Source organism: Musa acuminata, chromosome BXJ2-3 (assembly GCF_036884655.1).
Source record: "Musa acuminata AAA Group cultivar baxijiao chromosome BXJ2-3, Cavendish_Baxijiao_AAA, whole genome shotgun sequence".
Lineage (NCBI taxonomy): Eukaryota > Viridiplantae > Streptophyta > Magnoliopsida > Zingiberales > Musaceae > Musa > Musa acuminata.
This window is the reverse complement of record NC_088340.1, coordinates 6,907,489-6,930,172: the sequence shown is the minus strand read 5'-3', so window position 1 is coordinate 6,930,172 and position 22,684 is coordinate 6,907,489. Positions and strand designations below refer to the sequence as shown.

The window sequence follows — 22,684 nt, the reverse complement described above, 5'->3', positions numbered from 1 at the left end:
AATGTGTCAACAACCTCACGCCCGCTCAACCACCTCACGCCCTATTTCTATTATCTCCCCGCCTGCACAAACTTATCCGAGCATTTCTTCTTATCACGTTGCGGAAGCGACACGCGGATCTAAATTTTTCGTGCTACGACGACAGGACAACGGTGTCGACATGGCGGGGTCACCCGAGCGGCGGCGTTTACCAGTCTTCCCGAGACAGGCAACAGGGTTCCCACCCACGTGGTACCTCGTCACCGTGAATGACGTCATGGATTACGTGAAGAAACATGCTTTGTGAAAGGAGGATCCTGTTCCCTGCGCTGATCGAGATAGATCATCTTGAATTTCTGGTACCCCTTCAAATTTACTTTCCTTAAAAAAACTAATTAGAATTTTAGTTAAATTATATCATTAATTTGGCATATCAACCTATCACACACATTTTTGAATTTCTGATTATATAGCAATTTTTACTTTTTGCACAGATAAATAGGCAAAATTTATCATTGTCCATTGTTTTCAACGATCAAACATTTTCTTGAATATGCCATGGTGAATGATATCCGTTTACTTGTGAATGAGTTAAATTGAAAGGGTTCATTTGGAAGGAGGATAAGTGATGATAACCCTAACTTGTGACATTTAATTTAATTGAAATGCAATTAAAATTTAGAGTCAATATAGAAATAATTTGACCGAGATGTTGTATTAAAAGTCAAGGAACAGATAGAAAATGGAAAGGATTGGTGGCCTAATTTACCCCTCAATCAAGCGTACTCTTGCCACCCACCCAAAGGTCGTTCACCTGTCCACTGGCAGCCAGGATTCACAGTTATTCCCAGACTGAGTGAACCAACTAAGGACGATCCGTGGGTCCCGCAAGCGGGTTTATAGAAACATCCTGATTCCTGAGCCGTGATTGGTCGTTTACAGGAAATCTTAACCTCATGCTTCCACCGAACGGGGCCCACGCCTGTTCTTCTTCCTAAACCACCGGTAGCTTATTATATCATCTTTTCCTCATCGAATCCCAAATTATGGAGTCCGATCTCCAAATCTAAACCTCGCAGCGCGGCGGAGTTGTCTCTCTCTCTTGTCGTTATCTCGCCTTATGGAGATCCCTCCGGCCTCAGCGGCGGAGCCGATCCTGGCGGCGGCCGATGAACCCACCGCGGCGGCGGCGGCGATGTGGGAATGGGGTAGCCTCTTCGACTTCACCGACGTCGACGAAGATCCCCTGATCCTCCCCTGGGGAACCTCCGACGAAGCCCAGACGCTGCCGCCGCTGTCCACCGCGGAGCTGTCTTCCCTCCCGATCCCTTTTGCCGAGCCGGCGCCGTCGGGGATCGAGGATGGGATGGGTCGCGTGAGGAAGAGGGACCCGAGACTCGTTTGCCCGAACTATTTGGCAGGAAGGGTGCCGTGCTCGTGCCCCGAGGAGGATGAGGAGGCGATGCAGGAGGTGGCGGTGGCCGGACCGCGGAAACGGTCCAGGAAGGGCGGGGCATCCAGGGTGGTTAGGTGCCAGGTACCGGGGTGCGAGGCGGATATCAGCGAGTTGAAGGGGTATCACAAGCGGCACAGGGTTTGTCTCCGGTGTGCGAATTCTTCATCGGTGGTTCTTGACGGGGAGCACAAGCGTTATTGTCAGCAGTGTGGCAAGTAAGTTGTATATTTTTGGATAACCTTGTAAGACCGTGATTTTTCGATGTAGAATTATTCCATCACATGGTTATTTTCTCCAAAGAATTCGAGAATGTATGATTCTTGGTATTGGTTTCTGTTAGTAACGTTGTATTCTTTTATAACCTTGTGATGTTGTATTTTACCGCACACAAGTATTCTATCTTGTACTGACTTTATAATTTCAAAATAATTATTCATCATTTCTGGATTTCAGGACATTTTTTCTGCGTTAATAATCTTCCCCCCATTGTGCCAATGAGGGATTTAGAGGAATCGATTATGCCGTCTTAATCCTGCAAGCAGACAATAGGTCTTTGTGACTAAACTATAGTCACCCACGTCAAAACGGAGCAACTTATTGGAGCGTTTAATTAATGAATAATATTTATTACAAACCATGCTGCTTTCTTCCATTTTAGGAAGTATGCAACTACTTTACATCTATTGGATTGTCTTCTTCAAGTTTATTTTGTCAACATATTTTTGAGTTCAAATATGTCTTAGAAGGCCCTTAAATAGATCAGATATACTTCCTTACTCTAAAATAATTTTTCAGGCAAAAAAAGAAATAGAAGATGGTGTATTCTCATTTAGGTATACACATTATCATTTTGTTAAATCATGCATCTTTCTTTGTTCTATGGCATAACTAATTCAAAATAGACGATGCGGGTCTATTGATGTCAGCTGACTTTAATTATATTATCAAAATAATCCTAATTTCAAACATTTCAGAAATATTTTTGAGCTTTAATTTACATATTCATTAAGAATCTAAGATACTTGTAAGTGTTCTAGTGTTTCAGTTTGTGATAAACAAATCTGTAGCAATTCGTAGTGCTTTGTGTATATATAACAAATTTGGCACTATACTTTAGTATCACATGGTTTAAAATTGGTCTTTGTGGCATCAAGTGATTTTCTTTAACACCTCTTTAAAGAAAATAAATGTTGTTCTTTTCGGTTTTAGCTGACCTGATGCTGTTTTAAAGTAATTATGCCTTTGGATATTTACTATATTTTCCTGGTTCTAGCCTAAAATTTTAATAGTTTAAATTGTCGGATTCCAGGTTTCATGTTCTGCCAGATTTTGATGAGGGCAAACGTAGCTGTAGGAGAAAATTAGAACGACACAACAAAAGGAGGCGAAGAAAGCCTAATGACTTAAATAGTATAGTGGAAAAAGAAATGGACATGCAAGAAGACTCACCGCCTGATGTTTCTTTTGATGGTGAACCAATGAAAGGTTTTGTTTCTTACTTGTCAAGCATAAAAAATCAGACATATCTGGTTATGTTTTAGTTCCTGGGTTCAATATATAGTTGCTAAATAAATATTTGCTATTAGAGGCCAAGCAATGAGTGATAGTACACTTATATTTGCAAAATTACCGAAACACCAAATGATGAATATTTGCCTCTGTTAAATTTATGCCAAGGTTCATCATACCATGGTGTACTGCTCGATATAGGTGATATGTATTGATCCGATAGGGGACCGGTAAGGGCAGTACATACTAGTCTATCAGTATGCCTCATCATACTATGTTTTGGTACATCGATATGTACCATACCAATGGCTGATCGGCATATCGGTACGGATCGGTAAAGCGAACCATGATTATGCTACATTGATTCGTGAAACTTGTCAATTTGATTTGCTGTGTAATTTTTTATTCACCTACCTTGAACCATGTTTGTATTCTACCAGTGGTTGCCATATATTTTATCATGGTTCTGAGTTCTTTATATACCTGAACAAATGTCGGAATACTACTCTGGCTGTGAAGTGGTGCAAACCTGAATAGTCAGTAGAACGCGCTTGATGAATAATTTTTTATTCGCCAATGATGATTGATAATGTAGTATAAGATTCATTTTCAACAAAGATCAATACCAACATTCACAAATAATTAAAAAAAATGTGAATATGGCAAGACTGTGATACCAACTCTTACTGTGAACAACAAATTGTGCTTGTAATACTCATTGTCACATTGGTGACATTGAGGTCGGATTTATGTGCTACATATTTAACAACAACACAGGATCCATTCATGATTTTTATTTTTCCTGTGCTGTATTTGGTCACTCTGATCTGATCTGATTCAGCTGATCTCTGTCTGATCTGGACTAGTCAATCATTCCAAGTTGTACTGAATTTATCTTGTTGATCCCCATTATCTTTAGCCAATTCTGGCAGTTGAGCTAGTTCTCATTCAATCGATCCTCCGATGTTTTTCAACTGATCCTGCCTATTTCATTTGGTTTTCAGTGAATATTGGTGATTTTCGGTCGTTAAAAGAAAAAAAAAAGAAAAATTGGTCAATCCAGATCTTAAATCCCTTGACTAGTTCCAGAGCTAATCCTGATCCCATGGATCTTGATTCATGCTGTTGCTACTGCACTTTCTTAGGCATAATTTGTTTGTGCAGGAATAACTGTAGATTAATGTATTTTGTAACTACTCTAATGGAAATAACCAATAATGATTTGTAATTGTTTTTCCACTCTTCCCGTATATTGTTTTCCCTTTCTTACTCAGTCTATTACACAGTGGTCCGTTCTATTTGATTGTCTCATTCTTATTTTATGGTTTTCTAGAGATGGTAGATGATTTTGCATGCAACACAGCTGAGACAGTTGTGAGCAACAAAAGTCTGGATGGAGAACCTCTAGCAGAATCTGAAGATGGGGGTGGTTCTCCCACTGATTCACTTCCTAGCCTTAAAAACAATGATATAGTAATTTCTGGTGAAGCTCAGCAAGATGAAAGGATTACTAATTCAAAATCTGCCCTTTCTTCTAGTTTTTGTGAGAAGAAGAGTACTTATTCATCTGTGGTAGGTCCTTTTATCTCTTTTCTTTAAGCTACCTGGCTTTTCTCTTCCAGTTTTGATTGATTCTCTATTGAGAAGAGTGCCTTTGGCTATTAACATATTTTTACATGCTTGTGGATTGTGATGCATTACTTGATTGTAGTGTCCTACAGGTCGAATATCGTTCAAGCTCTACGATTGGAACCCTGCAGAATTTCCTAGACGATTGCGCCATCAAGTACTCTTTTAAGTTCTTAAGTAAAATTTAGCTGAGAAGGGCTAGTTTATTGTTTAAATTGTGAGACAGACATTAACTAGTTGGTTTTATTTTAATTCTACAGATATTTCACTGGTTGGCAAATATGCCTGTTGAGTTGGAGGGTTATATACGTCCTGGATGTACAATTTTGACTGTTTTCATTGCAATGCCACAGTCCATGTGGGATAAGGTATGAAGTTTTGCTTTCAGTAATCTAATATGCTTAGTAATGTCATATTTGTTGTTCCCATATTGTCATAATGAATGCATTATACTTGTTACTGATGCTGACTGCTTTTGTTCCAAAGATATTACTAACATGAAAATTGTGGGTTACTGAGTGTTTTTCTTGTACTTCTGGGCCTCTGGCTATCATAGAAACTATTGTTTCATTGCTGATATCAGAGGAATTTGGTTTTCTGTTGGCTAAAATGCAATCTCCAGTATGAGTGCTGTGTACTATTTATGGAAGCCATAGCATCCTAGCTGAATTCACATGCATTTCCAACTTCATGAAGATATTTACAGATGTGAATGGACATTATAGATTAGAACAAACTTTTTTTTCTCAGCGGAGGATTATCTAACAGATGTCTTTATGCATATTCATCATGAAAAGTGTACTATCTCTTTGCACGATGTTGTAACTTGATACAAAATTATTGTTGATGGCCTGCTTTACCACTTGCTTTATTAACAATTTAACACTTCTTGACAGTAGGAGCTTTTGGTTTATATGTTCCATCAGCATCAACTTTGTGCTTTTGCTTATCCTTTTTATATAAAGATTCCTTTCGTGATTTGATAAGGTCTTTTCATTATTGGGTCTCACAATAGGATTTTCATGTATTTCGGTCAACTGAGAGCTAATTTTAACGTCAAAATTCCTCTTAACAGTTATCTGAAAATGTGGCTCACTATGTGAGGGACTTGATTAATACACCTGAAAGTTTGTTGCGGGGAAGAGGCACCATTTTTATTTATCTTGGCAATATGATTATCCATGTCTTGCAAGGTTAGCTCATACCCAAATTGTCTACTTATCACCAATTTCAGTTTCATTCAACTTGACCTGTGTTTTTAATTAGATAATGGCAGTCTACTTTGCTAGTTTTTGGCATGACAATATGTTGTGCATTATTTGAATAAACAATTAAGCTTGGTTGTGCCTTTTCATTCTAATTAAAGAACGTTGTTTTGGTGTGAGGCTGCAGTGGTCCAATCCTCCATTGCTGATGGTTGGATGACTGATTGACATTGCTTTCTTAGGCAGTTTAAGTGCCTGCCTAGGTGCCCGCCAAGGTTGGGGTTGGCTACAGGCCTTTTGCTGTAACTCATTAATGCTGCTTTGGGCTGCTTGGTATTGAATGATGTTTAATTGCCTAGTTGACGACTAATCAGCCATTTAAATGGGCACAAACATCATAGATGGATTGAAATGTCATGATTAGGTTAAAAATCTTTGATATTCATTGATCCATGACTGTATATATTATCGGATGCATAAACTTCTCTAGCCACAACTTTCACCGATGACTGAAGTAATGATATAAGTGACTGGATGACTAAAGAATCGTTTGTGGTGCTCTTCAACTGCCAATAAGTGGAAGGTTATCTTTCTTTCTGATTTCTGACTTCATCTTCTGCAAAGCATTTAAGTTCCACTTTGGTCTAGGTACTGAAACCTGTTCAAATTGGTAACTATCAATCAGTATAGTACCATTATCAGTGGTATGCGCAGAAAGTAATTAAAAAGGATTGATATTCGTACCATGATAACTAGTATACCATACTTGGTTTGACAAATATGTATTTGACAGTATGCCTAGGTTTTGTGGTATTTAATCATTTTTCCTTTCAATTTCTCTTCTTCCTAATGTTCAGTGTTCATGTAATGCTAGTGGTTGTTCTTTTCTTTGCATGAGTTGACAAAGCAGCTACTTTGACGGTGCTAGAGTTGCCTCAGCTTTTGTTTGTAGCTTCTGCAAGTGTTGGTTGAAGCCATCATTAGGCCTCTATCATTGTGCAGTCAACAGGCATTGGTTGAAGCAGCTAGATTTCTTGATTGTTAGGCAATTGTCTAGATCATAGCTTTGCTTTTAGACGGTTCATGGCACCTAAGTTATCTGTTTGGCCCTTGTGTACGTATAGCATTACTGATTAGTCACAGGAAGTAGACTGGGATGTCTTGAATTATCTGAGGAAATTTTGTTTAATTTTGTGGTTGCTAATTTTCAGTTGTAGTGAGATTTTACTCATGGCTGAGATAAAGAGATACAGCCTTTCATGGGTTGACACTTTCTGGTGGTAATATTAAGGGCTGATATGAAATTGCAAACCTTATTAGGCATGTTGTGGGTGATTGGAAAAACAAAAATCCATCAATGTGGTTTGTCTGTGCAAGTGGCTGGACAATGAAGGGAAACACAATTCTTTTACTAATACTCACTTCCTATAATTTCCTATTGGCAACTGGATGTTGTCATCCATGTCTAACATCCAACTGTAATATAGCCTTTCACATTATAATTGTGCAATGTTCTAATTTGTACTATTTGTTCATTATGATGCTCAGCCCATGTCTGCTTTAAGCGTGGAAGGAGTATGAAACTTAAGAAAGTAGTAAAATGCTTAAGTTACAAGTGGCAATAGTAGTGTTTTACTAGTCTAGTTGCTATTGGCTACCTGCAATTTTCTGGTGGTACACACAGATATTGTGTTCATGTCCATCTTATCCACAGTTAATTGTGTACAATCCATGCTTGTCTTGTGATATTTTTATCACTTAATGCTTTCTGCATTCTTGCAACTAAAACGCATTTGTCTCGATGATGTCATCTAAATAATTTGCAATTATGTGTGTCCTTTCTATATTCTGTAAATAGTAATTAAAATATTCGCAATACAATTTAAAGTGAAAGGAAATGACTTCTTGGTTAATATTGGTTAGTTGCCTGAATAAAAAGTCATGTTTGTGGCATACATCCATTTATGTATTTCTTCTTTGGTCATCATTTTTGTTACAAATCCATGGAAGATATTAGAGCACATGGCAACTATACTAAATAAGTCATCATCACAACCATATATGCCTTCCCTGATAGGCTTGGCTCTAGAGCACAACTCAGAGCTTTCATGGCTCCATAAGGTGACTGATTTCTCTGACCAGCTGACAACTTATTGGTTTTCTTAAGTTGATGCGATCTCAATCGGATAATTCAGAGCTCTTTGTATCACAGTCATTTTCCCTTGAACTATCTCATCAAGGGTAAGCACGTGCAAGAAATTCCTGAGATGTTTAATGTATATATATTCAGATGGAGCAACATTGACAAATATCAAGATGGAGGTGCAGGCACCAAGACTTCATTATGTTTATCCTTTTTATTTTGAAGCCGGGAAACCTATGGAGTTTGTTGCATGTGGAAGCAACCTTGAACAGCCGAAATTTCGGTAATTTATTTTCATTTAGAGTTTGCTATAGCTGTATCAGATCATCATGTTTAAGAGTGTCTTATAAGGATCATGTTTGAGACATGCTTGTGTCTCTACTTTAATGTACTTGCTTTTGGACCTGTATCTCAAATCATATGAAATTTAAGCATAAAAGATCTTTAACATTAATACATAATTTTCTTCATTGTGAATGCATGTAAGATGAAAAAAGAAAAGAGTCCTATTGGAACACAAATTTATGGCAGGGATAGAAAATCGATATATTGTCCATCTGTTTTTTCACCATGGACGGCTGAGATGGCTGTTGGCTCCTACTGGGTCTCTCCTCATTTTCTCCCATTATATATGTAGATATCTAAATGTTTAATCAACAGAAAATTATGCTTGAAATGGAGTAGCTAGCCTAATGAGAAATGTTTGTTATGGCAGGTTTCTGGTATCGTTTGCTGGAAAGTATCTTAAATATGACTCTTTTCATGTCATATCTACTGGGAAATCCAGGTATCTTGATGGAAATAAAGCAGTGTGTATCAACAATTCTGAACATGAGATGTTCAGAATAAAAGTAACTCACCTGGACTCGGAAGTTTTTGGCCCTGCATTTATTGAGGTGTGTTTGCTTTAGTGAAGTTCACAGTCTGCAAATAAGTTCTATAATTTTTCCTTCTTTTAATATCACAATTTAACAGTTGCCATTTTCTGAAAGAATTAGTTCATAAGAAACAGTTTCTAATTACTACATCCGTTAAATTATGGTCTCCCCTTTCTGTTATTTTGTTTTTATTTTAAAACTATTGGCTTGTATATCCATATGATGAGGAAACTCTCTGTTAAATGAACATATGTTATTGTTTATATATTATTACACAGTTGAATTTGTTCATTCAACCATTAAGATTTCATGGTAGGAAATCAACAAACTTCAGCTGTTGGAGATGAAAAAAAAAATAGTATTATGATTAGTAAAATATCTATATCATTTTATTGGATAAAATAATGATTTCTGCTGCATTACCTTTTTTTGTAGGTTGAAAATGCGGCTGGAATATCCAACTATATACCTGTCCTCATTGGTAACAAACAGATATGTTCTGAATTAGAGAGAATGGAAGAACCTGTAGTTGATTCTTGTTATGCTGGTCGCATTATGTCCCAAAATTTTATTGCTAATTCCTCTCCAGGCTTTTGCGAAATTCTTGCATCCAGACAATCTGCAATGTCAGCATTGCTCTTAGATATAGCATGGTTACTGAAGGCACCATATTTGGAAGAAAAGGAAGCTTTTTGGAGTTTTACCAATGTCCAGAGGTTAACTTCTATGTTAAAGTTTTTACTCCAGAATGAGCTTTTTAGTGTGCTCCAAGCAATAATGCATCATCTGGATAATATTATTGTCACCGAGGGCTTTGATAAGCCAGACAATTGGACTTCTGATGTCGACCAGAAGCTATATGATGATTTTCTTAACCATGTAAGAGAAATTCTTTATCAGAGAACTCTAAATGATACAAGGTTAACAGAACCAAAAAACCCACTTTGTGGACTTCTCATGCCACAAACCTCTCAGAAGACTAGCATGTGTGCCAAGAATTATACAAATCAAGTAAGTTATGTTGTTTGCTTTTGTGTTATTCTTGTGGATTGCTTAGTTCCAATGTTTTTTGCGTCAATGTTTTCCCAACCATATGCTTGATGTGTTGGTTCTATCATCATTCTTTGCATATAGGTAGTGCTAAATCATGGCTAACATTGGTGGTTATTAAAAAATGAAGATATAAATAATTGTGTGTGAAATGATTTTGATTACAGTTGTCCTACCTTCTAAATTCTGAAGATAATGGGTAGGTAATCTGTTGCTTAAACAAAGGTATTGGGTTCTTATAATTGTTGCTTTAACATCTTATGAATTGATTTCTCTTTCCTCCTTTCTAAGGATGATTCAAATGTATTCCAATTCCTAACACGAATTCAAATTTTTGAGGGGACCATGTGTGCAAATGAGAGGCTTTCAACTTCACTATCAGAAGTGATCATCTGTAATAGTTTGACCTTTCTAATGAGGATGTTATCGGGAAGTACGAAAAATTGGCTGCAATAATAACAATCTAGAGGTAGTTTTACTTTTATTTGAGATCAAGATGAGGGAAAATTGTCTAAAAGTCTTTGGACATGTCCAAAGAATTAAGTACACACAATAGTAAGAATTAGTGCTAAAGAAGACCTAGTTATAAACAGTCGAAATGGATAATACTGATTTTTGGACTGTTTGTGAATGTTGTCCTCGATATCGCTAAGTTGCAGGAATAGACAAAGGTAGCCAATCTCAAATTATTGAGAGTTCTGTTCATGCATTGAAAAGAATCCAAGGGCTTAGAATTTGAAAAATGAAAATGTACTCTTATTTGATTACTCAAGGTTTGTTGTTCTGTTTCATTTTTCCTGTCAATTGCATTGCTTTCTCTAGCTATTGGCTTTTAACGTAATATATTCTAGCATAATTGGGTTGGTATCATGTCTACAGTTACACACTGTTGAGTGAAAATGCCTTCTCCATTCTGTTTTTTGTGGGTAGTTTAGATTGTACAGTGTTGTTTAGTAATTTTGTTCCCTAATACCTAATGATACTCCAAAAGTATCATCTGCGTAATAATTATATTTGTTTTTCCAGAAATATTCTAATTCTATATCAAATTATATATGTTTTTGTGTTTTTCATATATAATTACTTTAACCTTTAACCTTTTGATTTTTGTGCTGTTACTTTGACTTAGGTGGTGTCAATTTGTAAATCACCTTTATTTTTCAAAGAGTCCAACAGTCTTCTTGTAGTGTATCAAGTCCCTGATCACAACTAAATGTGTTTTCTAATAGGGTAGCCTGATCGCAGTATGCCATTCTGTAGATGTTCTTCATATTAAGTTTGTGTTAAATGATTAATTTTCGGGGCCTTTCCATTGGGATATTGTCAACGGTTTTGTTTTAGAAAGATAGAAATTTTCTTTATATTGGCGAACAAACTACTTGGGAAAAAATTAACTTGCTAGTCTTTTTCAATTTTCTTGTGTTGTAAATTCATGGGTTCAGATTCAATTCCTATCTCCCCCTCCTATTTATATATCATGTACCCATTTTCTGCTCAATAAAGGGAGAAAGTCTATTGCCTTCTACCTGCGTGGACATTCTGAACCTGCGGATATTATTTTCCATTCTCTATGTGAGAACATCAAGATTTATAGTACATATTATGGTGATATTGTTTTTAAGAGTTAATTAGACATTGAAATACCATGATAAGATAGACTGACAATTATATCTTCTCTACGATTATCCATCTACATAATCCATCCTAATCCACAAATTTTTGCAGGATAACGAGGCAATTTTCCATTCTCTATGTGAGAACATCAAGATTTATAGTACATATTATGGTGATATTGTTTTTAAGAGTTAATTAGACATTGAAATACCATGATAAGATAGACTGACAATTATATCTTCTCTACGATTATCCATCTACATAATCCATCTTAATACACAAATTTTTGCAGGATAACGAGGCAATTGGAGACAGTTCGTGTTCGACCTCGTTGCATCCAGCCATCGAGCATGATGTAAATGTTCCACTTGTAACCAAAGAGATTGTTGACAGGAGGGGCTGTCACCAAAACCCAGTTTTCAAACCCTCTTTGGACGATATTTTCTCAAACAAAATCATGAGGACTCGCTTTCCTTTGTTTGTAGTAGTTAGTGTTGTTTTGTGCTTAGCAGCATGTATCATCCTTTTCCACCCACATAAGGCCGGGGAGTTTGCGATTTCCGTCAGAAGGTGTATGTTTGGCGGCCCACCCTCGTGAAACCAAGCTAACACTTCCGGTTTCACTTGTGTCCTATGTACAGTGTAGAATTGTTCGGCTTGCACTGGTTGCAAGTGGCAACTCCCCAAACTCTACATGCCATTTATTGACCTCAGGCATAGTCTGAACTGAAACAGAGCACAACTTGCAATCTGTAAAGGTATTTGTTACTCTACTAGGTCAGAAAATTATGGGTTTGATATATGGTCCCTATGATTATTGTTTAGAATGTAGCTATGATTATTGTTTAGAATGTAGACTATCACTCCTTTTGTCAATTTTGTTCGATGAGAATATGATCTTAAAATTGTTGGTGTAACAAATTTCGTCTCTTATGTTTTTAGCCATCATAAGCTTTTATCTTTGGAGCTCGATTTGGCCTTGCTTGAATCGACTGAAGGTTTACTATTGTTGTTTATCATGGATAACCTAGAGATGTTATCAATCAGTTTATTATGGAATTGAATGCGAGAATAAGATCCTTGTTCATTTCTATTTTAGTACAAGATATTGACAGTGATATTTCTCTACAATATTTCCTGCTCCATTTATTATCATGATACCTGCAAAAGTGTCAGGCAGTTCATCCATTGTTTAGCGCAAGACATCAACAAGTTTTTCCTTCCTAAATTCCAATCCAATGTGCTGTATTAGTAAATCCAAATTATCCAGGTTTGATCTGAATTATTGGATTAGTTTGCTTTCATATGGTTTATTTATCATGTCTGACACTTGTGATGCATCTAAGCAGACTCGCCATAAGTTCAAGAACAACAGAAGCAGTTGGATGAGCAGCCACAACAACAATCGAGGTAACATTTAGATTTATTGTCACACCAAGCATGGATTTACATGTATTTGTGGATCCTCCTGCACACTTGAGCATCAATCTAAACCGCTTCTTAGGCACTGATGTTGCCTGGGTAAGCATCCTTGAAGGAGTTCTTCCTGGCGGCTGCCAGCACAGTCTTGTCTGCAACAATGAAGTATGCCATTCCGGCAGCTGCACCCAATCAAACTCCCCATTACTCACACAACATTCGATCAACAGGATCAGAAATCATTTGGAAAGAGTGTTCAAGACCTGTGGAGACGATGAGAGCTTGAGCTGTGGGGTTGAGGTTGTACCTCGCCCATGGCAGCATCCGAACGCTGGCCAACTGATGCAAGCAAGCTCGGTTCAACCGATGGCCCAGAAGAGAACACGGCTGAGGTCACACGGTATACAAGGAAGAGTATGCTTACAGTGGGAACAGCAGCTGCAAAACCTGCAACGACGGCGGCCTTCGCTCCTGCGACGACTCCCTCTGCCAACCATACCGAGCAAAGAACGAGATCAGCGATAGGACGATGCGCGGCGGTAACCAAATGCTAAGATGAAGACGGAGGAGATGATACCGTGGGAGCAGCGCTTGGCCATGGCCAGCTTCTGGTCCAGGGAAGCGCGAGTTGCCGGAGCCATTCTTTTCGTCTGGATTAAAGAGGAGAGAGCTTGAGTCGAGAGAGGAAAGATGTGAGCTGTGAGATGTGGATGAGTGTGGGTAGTCAGTCTCTTTATAGGCGATGGAAGAGAGTGGGTGAGAGCGAGCGAGCGAGCGAGGAAGAAGTTGATGGTTTTGAGCGTTCGGTGTGCTCCTGGAAATGTGGGCACACCGTTCTGATGTCACTGCCTCCGGTTCTCGGTGGCCTGTGGTCTTTTAGATGGCGACAAATGCCTCTCACTGTTGTGACGGATGGTCCCGTTTCCATCCTCGGGGTTAATAACACCAAAGGGTATTCGAGTCTATGATGTCTTAAGCTAATAATCTCCAGTAATTTATTATTGATTTATTGGTACGATGGTATTAAATTTTAATTGAGTTTTTTTATAAGTAAAGAATAGGAAATAATAGATGTCTTCACCCTTTAAAGTCACTAAATTCTTGATATTTTCAATTCACTAAAAATTGGAATCAATAGATGGATTTGACCCATGACATCAACAATCAAAATTCTTAACCAAATTTAAAAATAATATATATTTTAAAATTTTAGAAAATATATATATTTAAAAACTATTTCTCATAACTGTCGACATATTGTTGGTTGATGGGAAGGTAAAAACTTTAGCATAGAAGACACACAAATGACTGTTTCTCTAACTAAAATTCTGATCATCTAAATCGCAAACGAAGAACTGTAACGTAACATTAAGACTTTGAAATCTAATAATCTAAATCACGAACGAAAAATCCCAAAAGTCAATCCGATGGTAACTCGTGGAACTCATGTCGGGTGAATTAGGACAGGAACAGTACCGCCTTGTCTACTGGCGACTGCGTGATGCCATGTTCCTCGGACGTTTGACGCCTCTCTCTCTCTGTCTCTGTCTCATGTATCCGTACAGTGGCACCCAGGAAACGTGAAGCTGTTGGAGAAGCAAATGGTATTTTGGTTCCACGACATCCACATCGAGTCCCTTGGTTTTGCGTGGCAGATGATCGCAGATATATATGTATCTCCACGGTGGGGTCGGATCATGAGGAGCGACGGCACAGCAGCACCTAAAAGGGCTAATGGATTTCTACGTCTGCCGAACATGACTGCAGTATTAATCTCTTTTTCTTTTAACCTCACGAAAAAGATATTATAGTCGTTGAAGTACATATTATTTTTATTAAATATAATATGCTAGCAATTAAAAGAATTAAAAAGATTTGATCAAATACTGTTGTCATTGCATCCTAATTATTTTAACTTAAAAAGATCATTTTTACTTTGTATTTCGATTATCCGAAAAGTCATGAGTTTAATCCAACCCAAGTAAGTTTGGTGTCATGAGAATAAGGGATTCTTGCAAAGATTATATCATAATAATGTACCCAACAAAAGTTTATTCGATGTTTAAAAAATTAATAAAGATTCGAAGGACTATAATTTTTTCAAACAGATTGAAGGTTCATATATTTAAATGCTCTTTTATAAAGGACTCGAGTAACTATTAAAATTGAAATAAAAAAAATTAATTTATGAAACAATTGCACAAAATCTTAGATCATCATCGGGCGGGCAATCGAATACTTGAGTTTAAATCGTTGAACTGTCACAATTATGATATGATGATTCGTTTAGATATCAAAGGAGCCTTTTTATAGAAGATCACTTGACATCTTCTTTATCGATAGTATCGAGTAAAAGATCTTAGATAATAAAAAATAGACTGTTATCTTAGAGCTAGCTCATCATGTTATTTTAATATTACATTAGAATCTCTTTTTATTTTATTTTTTCAGAACTGAGCATTTTAAGGTTGATTGAGAGACTCATTATGATTAAGAAACCCAAAGAATTGGATTAAGACAACGTTTTCGTACATGATATATGGGAATGCAACGGGAAAGATTAGAGAGATCGAGAAGAGTGGAATTAATGATCGTCATAAGATGTGGCAACGATAGAAGAAGCTCAACCTCCTCATCCATCTTCTCCTTACAAAGTTATATCTCAGCCAGCCTTACGATTTAGATATGTGTACAAGTAATGTTCTTTTAGTCAATGGACATGCAAACCTTGCTTGCTAAAAGATTGGTGACATCGCTTAGTGTTCATCATTTTTTCTCCAGTAAACAGTGTGTGTCATCTTTTAGACTTGATCCACTGCCATGAGAACATAACAAAAACTTGATATCTTCCCCTTCGGAGAGTCCACATTTGGCAGGAACGCACAAAGTCTGGTATCAATCACAGTTGGCAAACAAAAAATATGCTAAAATCACATATCATCATATAAGAACAAAAAAAATATGCTGGTTCAATTTCACCCAACAAAGACGTTAAAGCATTAAATAAGAGAGAGAGAGAGAGAGAGAGATGCATTTCATCTTCAATAACCATATAAATGTCAATAGTAATATCGGCAGGTTTTAATAAAAAGTTAAACAAAACTCTTTCCTCCTAATGACCTTTATAATTCCACATTTTAGTCCTCTCCTAGCAATCAGGAGTGTCAGCTCCTCCATGTCCACACTAACTAAAGGCATAAGATGGCCAGATATGATTTCGGAGCAATATCACTTGACTGCAACCTAAAGGAGTAAAGACGGTCCGAATGACTGAATAAAATTTTAAACACCACATGACTGAATAAAATAGAATAACCGATGCAAATATTACGCAAAGCGGATTTTAAAAGGAATCATAAAACAAGGTAAATGACAATGATGAGGATTATGTTTACAGATCTCATAGTTAAAATGTGTTACGCAATGTAAATTATAGTTGTTTCTAATACTTGCATCCAACGAAATAATCTACATTCCAAGCCATACTCCCCTCCTGTTCTATATATTGTAACATCCATTGTGACAAATCTCACATTTAATATGAATTATCCAAACAATAAGAGCGATCATGAAAGGACAGAAAGAAAAAAATGAACACATCAGAAACTTGCACCTCCTCGATGATGCATCTCAAAAGCAAAAAAGACAAAAAAAAAAAAAAAAAACCCTCCCCTCAATATTCATTATCCAGTGCCAAGCCTCACAAAGCATTACTCCATATCCTTGTGATTTTCCTGACCTAAGATGCTATATGCAAGTTAAGAGTAAGCAGAGCGTACATAGATCCTGCGCCGAATGGGGGTCCTGCATGATGGGCAGTCCTTCATACCCTGCTTCTCATGCAACTCGTTGCATTTTGCACAAACAACTTGATGGGAGCAGGGAAGGAAAACAACTGACATTTCCTCAGTCAAGCACATTACACATTCTCGATCACGCCGTATGTCTCCATTTCCTGATCCCTGGGAATCCCCCATATCAGTGTTAGAATGAACACTGGTATCCCAACTAAGCACTGGAATTTTTGTACAACTTTTCAGCCTGAGTTTCGCAATCTGGTTTTCTAGTGTCCTGATATCATCTTTGTATCTTTGTAAACCAATTTCTGTCTTCAATATAAAGGCATCTTCCTCCAATTTTGCTGAGGCCTCTATATTCTCACGTTCATTTTTTTGGGCAGCAGCCTGCATGAGTGATTCTTCCTTTGCCTTCTCTTCCTGCTTCCAAGCAGCCTGTGATGTTTTCCTTCCAGGTGAGGAGACATATCACATTGTGCATATCTAAACAATTCAAAATGACCAAGGACTATAACAGTTTGTGGTGATGTGGAAAAGGTAAAACAGAAAGAAAACTAGAATTAGATACATGATTGGGGAACCTTTGGTAACTAAACAAGTTTATCCAATCTTTAGAATCTAATCAAGCCTTCTTAGATTCAATGACCAGCTTTGTTCTGTTTATTCTTCCTTGATCATTTGAAATCACCAAATATGGGATCTCTTAAAAGCTGGGTTAGTATGTTAATTACACATAGACAAACATACATATAAAAGTTGCCAAGTAAGATTGACATCTCAGATGAACTACAAAAAGAAGACAGGTGAAAATAATCTTATTTGACTGAAATCGAAATACTTTTTTCAACATTCATTTTTGATCCTTTGTTCCTGAAAGGTCTGAAACTACAGCATCCATCTGTGCTTGAATGCACACTGGGAACTGAAGGAACTAACATAGGAACACAACGGTGAAGATGATATTATTGCTCAATATGCTTTTAACTGCCCACTAACAATATGCCATGTAACTTCATATTTAATTTATTGTATGTATCAGCTGAACTTACAAAATACAGTCACACGCTATTCAGTAATTATTTTGTAGTTCATTAATAACAAAGGACAGTCCAGTGCAAATGGATCCCATCAAGACAGGTCTAAGGAGGGTCAACGAATGCAGCCTTATATCTGCAAGCAGAAGGCTGTCTCTGTGATTCAAATCTTAATCACCTATATCATAAAGGAGTAATATTACTGTGAAACAGAGACCCATCCTTAGAGTTTCCTAACAATGCACGGGAGAAAATGGAATTTTCTATTAGCTCCAATATGGGTCACAATGATGGACAATATTCTGAGCATAGGATTGAACGTCAGAGAGATAAAAGACAAGCCCATAACAAGCAAGCAATGATGTAACTAAGAAGCAATGTGTTCACCGACAGTTACCTCACTTTGGTCATGACAATCCTTAGCTTCTTCAAGTTGATGCCGAAGCCGTGAGAGTTTGTTCTTTTCAGCTGCAAGCTCCTCATTAAACATCACTTTTTCCTTTTCCCATGAATGTATCTTCTTAAGGGTCATAATCTCCCTCATTGATGCTTCTTGACAATTAGCTGCTAATTTGGTAGCATGTGACTTTGCAATTTCCAATGCCTGCCTCAGTTTGTTGTTGTCATTTTCAAGCTTTCCCATAGTCGCATTTGACATTTCATATTGTGCACAAGCTTTCGACCATGCATACTCTGTCTCTGCGACCTTCTTCATCATGCTGACTTCGAGTGTCTCCTTTTCCTTCAGGAGACGAGTTGCTTCTTCTTTTTCTTGCCTCAGGATTTGAAGCTCGACTTTGTCCTTGCTCAGTCTACGAGCAGCCTGCATCACCTTTTGCTGTGCCCAATCTCTCCAATCCTGCAGTTGGGTCTGCAGCTCCTGAACATGGGGGACTAACTTGACCAATATCTCATCCTTTGCATCCGCAGCACAATTGGAACCAGCCTGATGGCACAGAAAGCTGGAAATGCTACTACTCTTTTTAGATACAGCAGTATCACTAGGTCTGGTACTGATGTCATCGCTGATATTACTAGAAAGTAATAAGGAAGCATCGGTGTTTGCAGCAAGTAATGAAGCACTATTGCTAACTTTGTCCGTGCCAGACGATGATGAGCCAGCAGTAAAAGAAAAGTTCTGAGTCGTATATGATTGTGATGTTAGGAGATCAACTGTTTTATCTAGTTTAAGAGGAGAGCTTTTAGGATCCACGCTTACAGAATCGGAAATTGATTTGCATTTTTTGTCTAACAGCAGGTTACCCAAGTTGCTATTTTTGGATAATCTCGAAGCTGATCTATGTCCATGACCTCGGTTATTCCTTTCCAAATGAGTTGACCTGTATCGATTCCTAGAACTACCTGCAAGCCCCTTTCTACTACCTGCAAGCTTTTCTCGTGTTAGAGAAGGTTTAACCACAGTCTGAGACCGGAATTCCTCCTCTGCAGATTTAGATGACGATGGTGGATTCTCCTTCATGGGACCTGAACTAGAAGTTGCGCCATGCACAATGCTTGAGGCATAAAATTTTGAAGAAGTTAAGCCTGGGACACCACCCAAAGGTGGCATTTCAGCTTTGGAAGTAATTTGAGGATGAGTTATTGACGGTTTTAGCTTATCACTTTCAGGGACATTGCTTTCCACCATGACTGAAGTAGTAGTGCCATTGGTATTCGGCTCTACATTTGACTGCACAGCAGGAGCCCTTGAGATCTCATTGCATCCTGAACCACTGAAAGTATCACCATCTGTTATACATGCATGGGAAAGATTAATATCATGGATCAACAAGGACCACATTGCTTCACCTCTGCTATAGAAAGGCCGCATCTTCCTAAGCACATTAACCATGTCTTCCAACAAGCTCTTCTGCAACTTCCTCATATCCTCAGATGAGTTCTCTCTGCTTGAAATATCCACTGCTTTCCCACTTGACAGGTACTCCAGAGCATGTTCCACAATGTTTGAAACAGGATCTTTACAACCATAGCAACGGCCGATTCTTAATAGAGCATTAATTGCGACGGACTCTTTGTATCCATACAAAGTGATCTTCTTTATTGCACTCTTAAAAGCTATGTCCAAATTACTCAAGAGAAGCTCCTCAAGTTGGGTTTCCATCATGCCGCTCCAGTCTGTATATTTAACATCCTCCAAATCGAGTACCTCTTTGAGGCTATGGGTAAGAGCTCTACATGTACTGCAGGCGCTTACGTGCTTCTCAAGATCATGATTACTCAATGGCCCAGTTGGAAATGGTTCATACTCATGGATTGCACTTTCCATGAGAGAAGGATCAGATGGGTCAAGAACAGGTGAATCAGTTTGAAACTTCCTCTTATTCCTGCTACATTTCTCTTGATTAGACATAGGTGATGACCCTAGACTACCACTCGCAGCGACCATGGTTGCCATTCAAGAACCGGCACAAATCACGACCTATATATCAAGATTGCCAACATGAAATCCCCACTGATGATCTCAACAAAAATAATTAATAATAATTGGAGCAATGCATGCAAGATCAGCGAAAAGGACTACAACATGAAATCGTAACGATCGTAATAGCATTCGGATTTACTCTATTGCAATGTGAAAGATAAAATGTAACCAAAAGCTCATCTCCAAGAGGGATTCGAGGCATTCATACACCGGTTTCCTGCATCAACACAGTCGAATCAATCAGAACACAAAGATTCATCGAGGAAGCACCAAATTGAGACGATCGCCGCTACAGAAACCGTAGCTAATCTCAAGAAAACGTATCATCGGAGAGGAACCCAACATGAATGCGCGATCGCACAGAAAATTCAGGATCGAATTGGGGAAAATCTCAATCGTCGGGAAGGCATCAGTCCATCGTGGGAAAACCACCGTCAAGAACGAGGCGGAGACAACGGAAACGATTGCATGGGCCGCGCGAGAAGGATCGGAGATTACCGGGCTGCAGATGACGCCGCATAGATCGATCGGAAGATCGATCGGGGATCCTTGGGGGGCGGATTGGGGATGGATTGGGTCGCGGCACAAAGCCTTTGAGGAAGAACGCCGCTCGAATTGGTCTGCGTCTCAATTTGGCTTAGGTGCGGTGGCCGTGAGAAATTGGGGGTATATATAGCACCTGGATTTAACCCCACAAATTAACCATGGTTAGCTAATTATTCCCACGAACACCAACCGTGGTTAAGGTTGGTTACTCTTTTCTTGATCTATCCGACTCAATTAAACCGAGTTTGGAGTTTAAGATGAGTTCAAGTAAGTAAGAAAGTATACTTTAAGTTGGAATATTTATTATATATAAATAAAAAATCAAGTACGAATAATAATTTAAATTTAAATTTAAATTTAAATTTAAATTATTATTTGTACTTGATTTTTTCATGCCATGTGATTGAAAATCTAAGGTTATTTTCACAAGAGTATGACTTTATTGATGGATTATTGAACACTGATATGAATAATAAATTCTAAGGTTTTAAGTTGATCAATAATTAGTTTTATTGATACAATTATGATCAGTGAAATATTAAACAAGTGATGGGTATTATATGATGGATTGTAAATATATTAAAAAATCATTAGGGTTTAGGAGACATCTCATGTTAAGGGGATATGAATATACCCAAATTAAATGGAGATGATATTTTTTATCTTTCAAGTAAAGACTTCAGATTTTTTTTACTATATAGTGATGGAAGATGTTTTTTAGATGTTTCCAATCTTGAGATTGAAAGTGATAGCTTTTTTTTTTTTTTTTTAAGACCTTAGATAAGGATAATTATTCATCGATGATTTACTAAAAATTACATTAGCAACATATTCAATTATATATATATATATCATATATTCAAAATGTAAAATTGTCTTATACCTTGAGTGATGAGAATAAAGCTGTATATATACATATATACATATACATATATATATATACATATACATGTATATATATACACATATACATGTATATATATATACATATACATGTATATGTATATATATACATGTATATGTATATATATACATGTATATGTATATATATACATGTATATGTATATACATATACATGTATATGTATATACATATACATGTATATATATATATATATATATATATATATATATATATATATATATATAGGGATAGAGCAGGTCATTTTTTAATTTAATAAAGTTATTTTTTAGAAAATATTAATATAGTTAATATAGTGATGGGTGTTAGGTTTGACTCCATGTTTAAATGTCATTATATAATATATTTTTTTAAAAAAAATCAATAAAATACTTATTGAAAAACATTTATTTTATGTTGCAAACACTTATTTCAAGATTTTTACCAGAGAGAGAGAGAGAGAGAGAGAGAGAGAGAGAGAGGATTTGGCCTTTTTATATCAAGTGAATCACTAAACTAATGAAAATTTTAATTTTGTCAATAGTAGTATAATTTAGTAACTGATAGGATTTCTATGATGATTTTGCCAAGAATTCAACACTAATATTTAGGTTTCAAATAACACTAATATTTAGGTTGCCAAGAATTCCTTACATTGTAAGCCACCAACTAAATGTAATACTTGCTATAGAGTATAAGGATTATGACTAAAAGATGGAAGTAACTAATAACTGAAAAAACTTGTTACTAATATCACATTTGAAATTAGTAACACAATATTCAACTAATTAACTTATTTTAGATGCTTTGCTTTGCTTAGCCAAATGTGTTTAGTACAAGTTAACAACTAACCTTCTATAATATTATAAGTGTTTCAGGTAATTTATCTTTTTTTACAATATAAATTTAAGTAGGTAATGTTCAACATAATTGAAGGTAGTTAATATGTTAATGTAAGGTGCATGGATGATCAAAATATTTGGAGGAATGCATATATTATCTTAAAATTTATAAGAGTGATATGCTGATTTTTTTGGCCAAAAAATACACATTTATGTGACATATTTTCTATTCATTCTTAT

At 36.9% G+C, this 22,684-nt stretch overlaps 3 protein-coding genes across 6 annotated transcripts; 1 reads left to right on the top strand and 2 right to left on the bottom strand.

Annotated features, from left to right (window-relative positions):
* The first annotated feature begins 1,009 nt into the window (after nucleotides 1-1,009).
* On the top strand, nucleotides 1,010-13,897 carry LOC135607137 (squamosa promoter-binding-like protein 9). 3 transcript variants are annotated; one of them, XR_010485088.1, is made up of 12 exons: nucleotides 1,010-1,650; nucleotides 2,745-2,920; nucleotides 4,278-4,516; nucleotides 4,656-4,730; nucleotides 4,834-4,941; nucleotides 5,649-5,766; nucleotides 8,069-8,204; nucleotides 8,637-8,817; nucleotides 9,235-9,810; nucleotides 11,756-12,733; nucleotides 12,813-12,873; nucleotides 13,113-13,897. XR_010485088.1 is itself a non-coding variant. In XM_065098698.1 (10 exons), the coding sequence occupies exons 1-10, from the start codon at nucleotides 1,100-1,102 to the stop codon at nucleotides 12,059-12,061; spliced, it is 2,466 nt and encodes an 821-aa protein (XP_064954770.1). In that variant the 5' UTR covers nucleotides 1,010-1,099; the 3' UTR covers nucleotides 12,062-13,897. The 3 variants fall into 3 exon arrangements, 1 of the variants encoding a protein (XP_064954770.1); XR_010485087.1 differs by having other exon boundaries at nucleotides 11,756-12,873; XM_065098698.1 differs by having other exon boundaries at nucleotides 11,756-13,897.
* LOC135607138 (early nodulin-93-like) lies at nucleotides 12,869-13,590 on the bottom strand. Its single transcript, XM_065098699.1, has 4 exons — nucleotides 13,460-13,590; nucleotides 13,307-13,368; nucleotides 13,146-13,221; nucleotides 12,869-13,064 (listed from the first exon to the last, which is right to left on the bottom strand). Exons 1-4 carry the CDS (start codon nucleotides 13,521-13,523, stop codon nucleotides 12,964-12,966), a joined length of 303 nt encoding a protein of 100 aa, XP_064954771.1. The 5' UTR covers nucleotides 13,524-13,590; the 3' UTR covers nucleotides 12,869-12,963.
* A 2,454-nt stretch (nucleotides 13,898-16,351) lies between the features above and the next one.
* On the bottom strand, nucleotides 16,352-20,788 carry LOC103977729 (putative E3 ubiquitin-protein ligase RF298). Of its 2 annotated transcripts, XM_009393323.3 has the most exons (4): nucleotides 20,655-20,788; nucleotides 20,296-20,373; nucleotides 18,111-20,153; nucleotides 16,352-17,114 (listed from the first exon to the last, which is right to left on the bottom strand). In XM_009393323.3, exons 3-4 carry the CDS (start codon nucleotides 20,127-20,129, stop codon nucleotides 16,641-16,643), a joined length of 2,493 nt encoding a protein of 830 aa, XP_009391598.2. In that variant the 5' UTR covers nucleotides 20,130-20,153; nucleotides 20,296-20,373; nucleotides 20,655-20,788; the 3' UTR covers nucleotides 16,352-16,640. The 2 variants fall into 2 exon arrangements, with proteins under 2 accessions (XP_009391598.2, XP_009391599.2); XM_009393324.3 differs by lacking the exon at nucleotides 20,296-20,373 and having other exon boundaries at nucleotides 20,655-20,787.
* Between the last annotated feature and the right edge of the window lie 1,896 nt (nucleotides 20,789-22,684).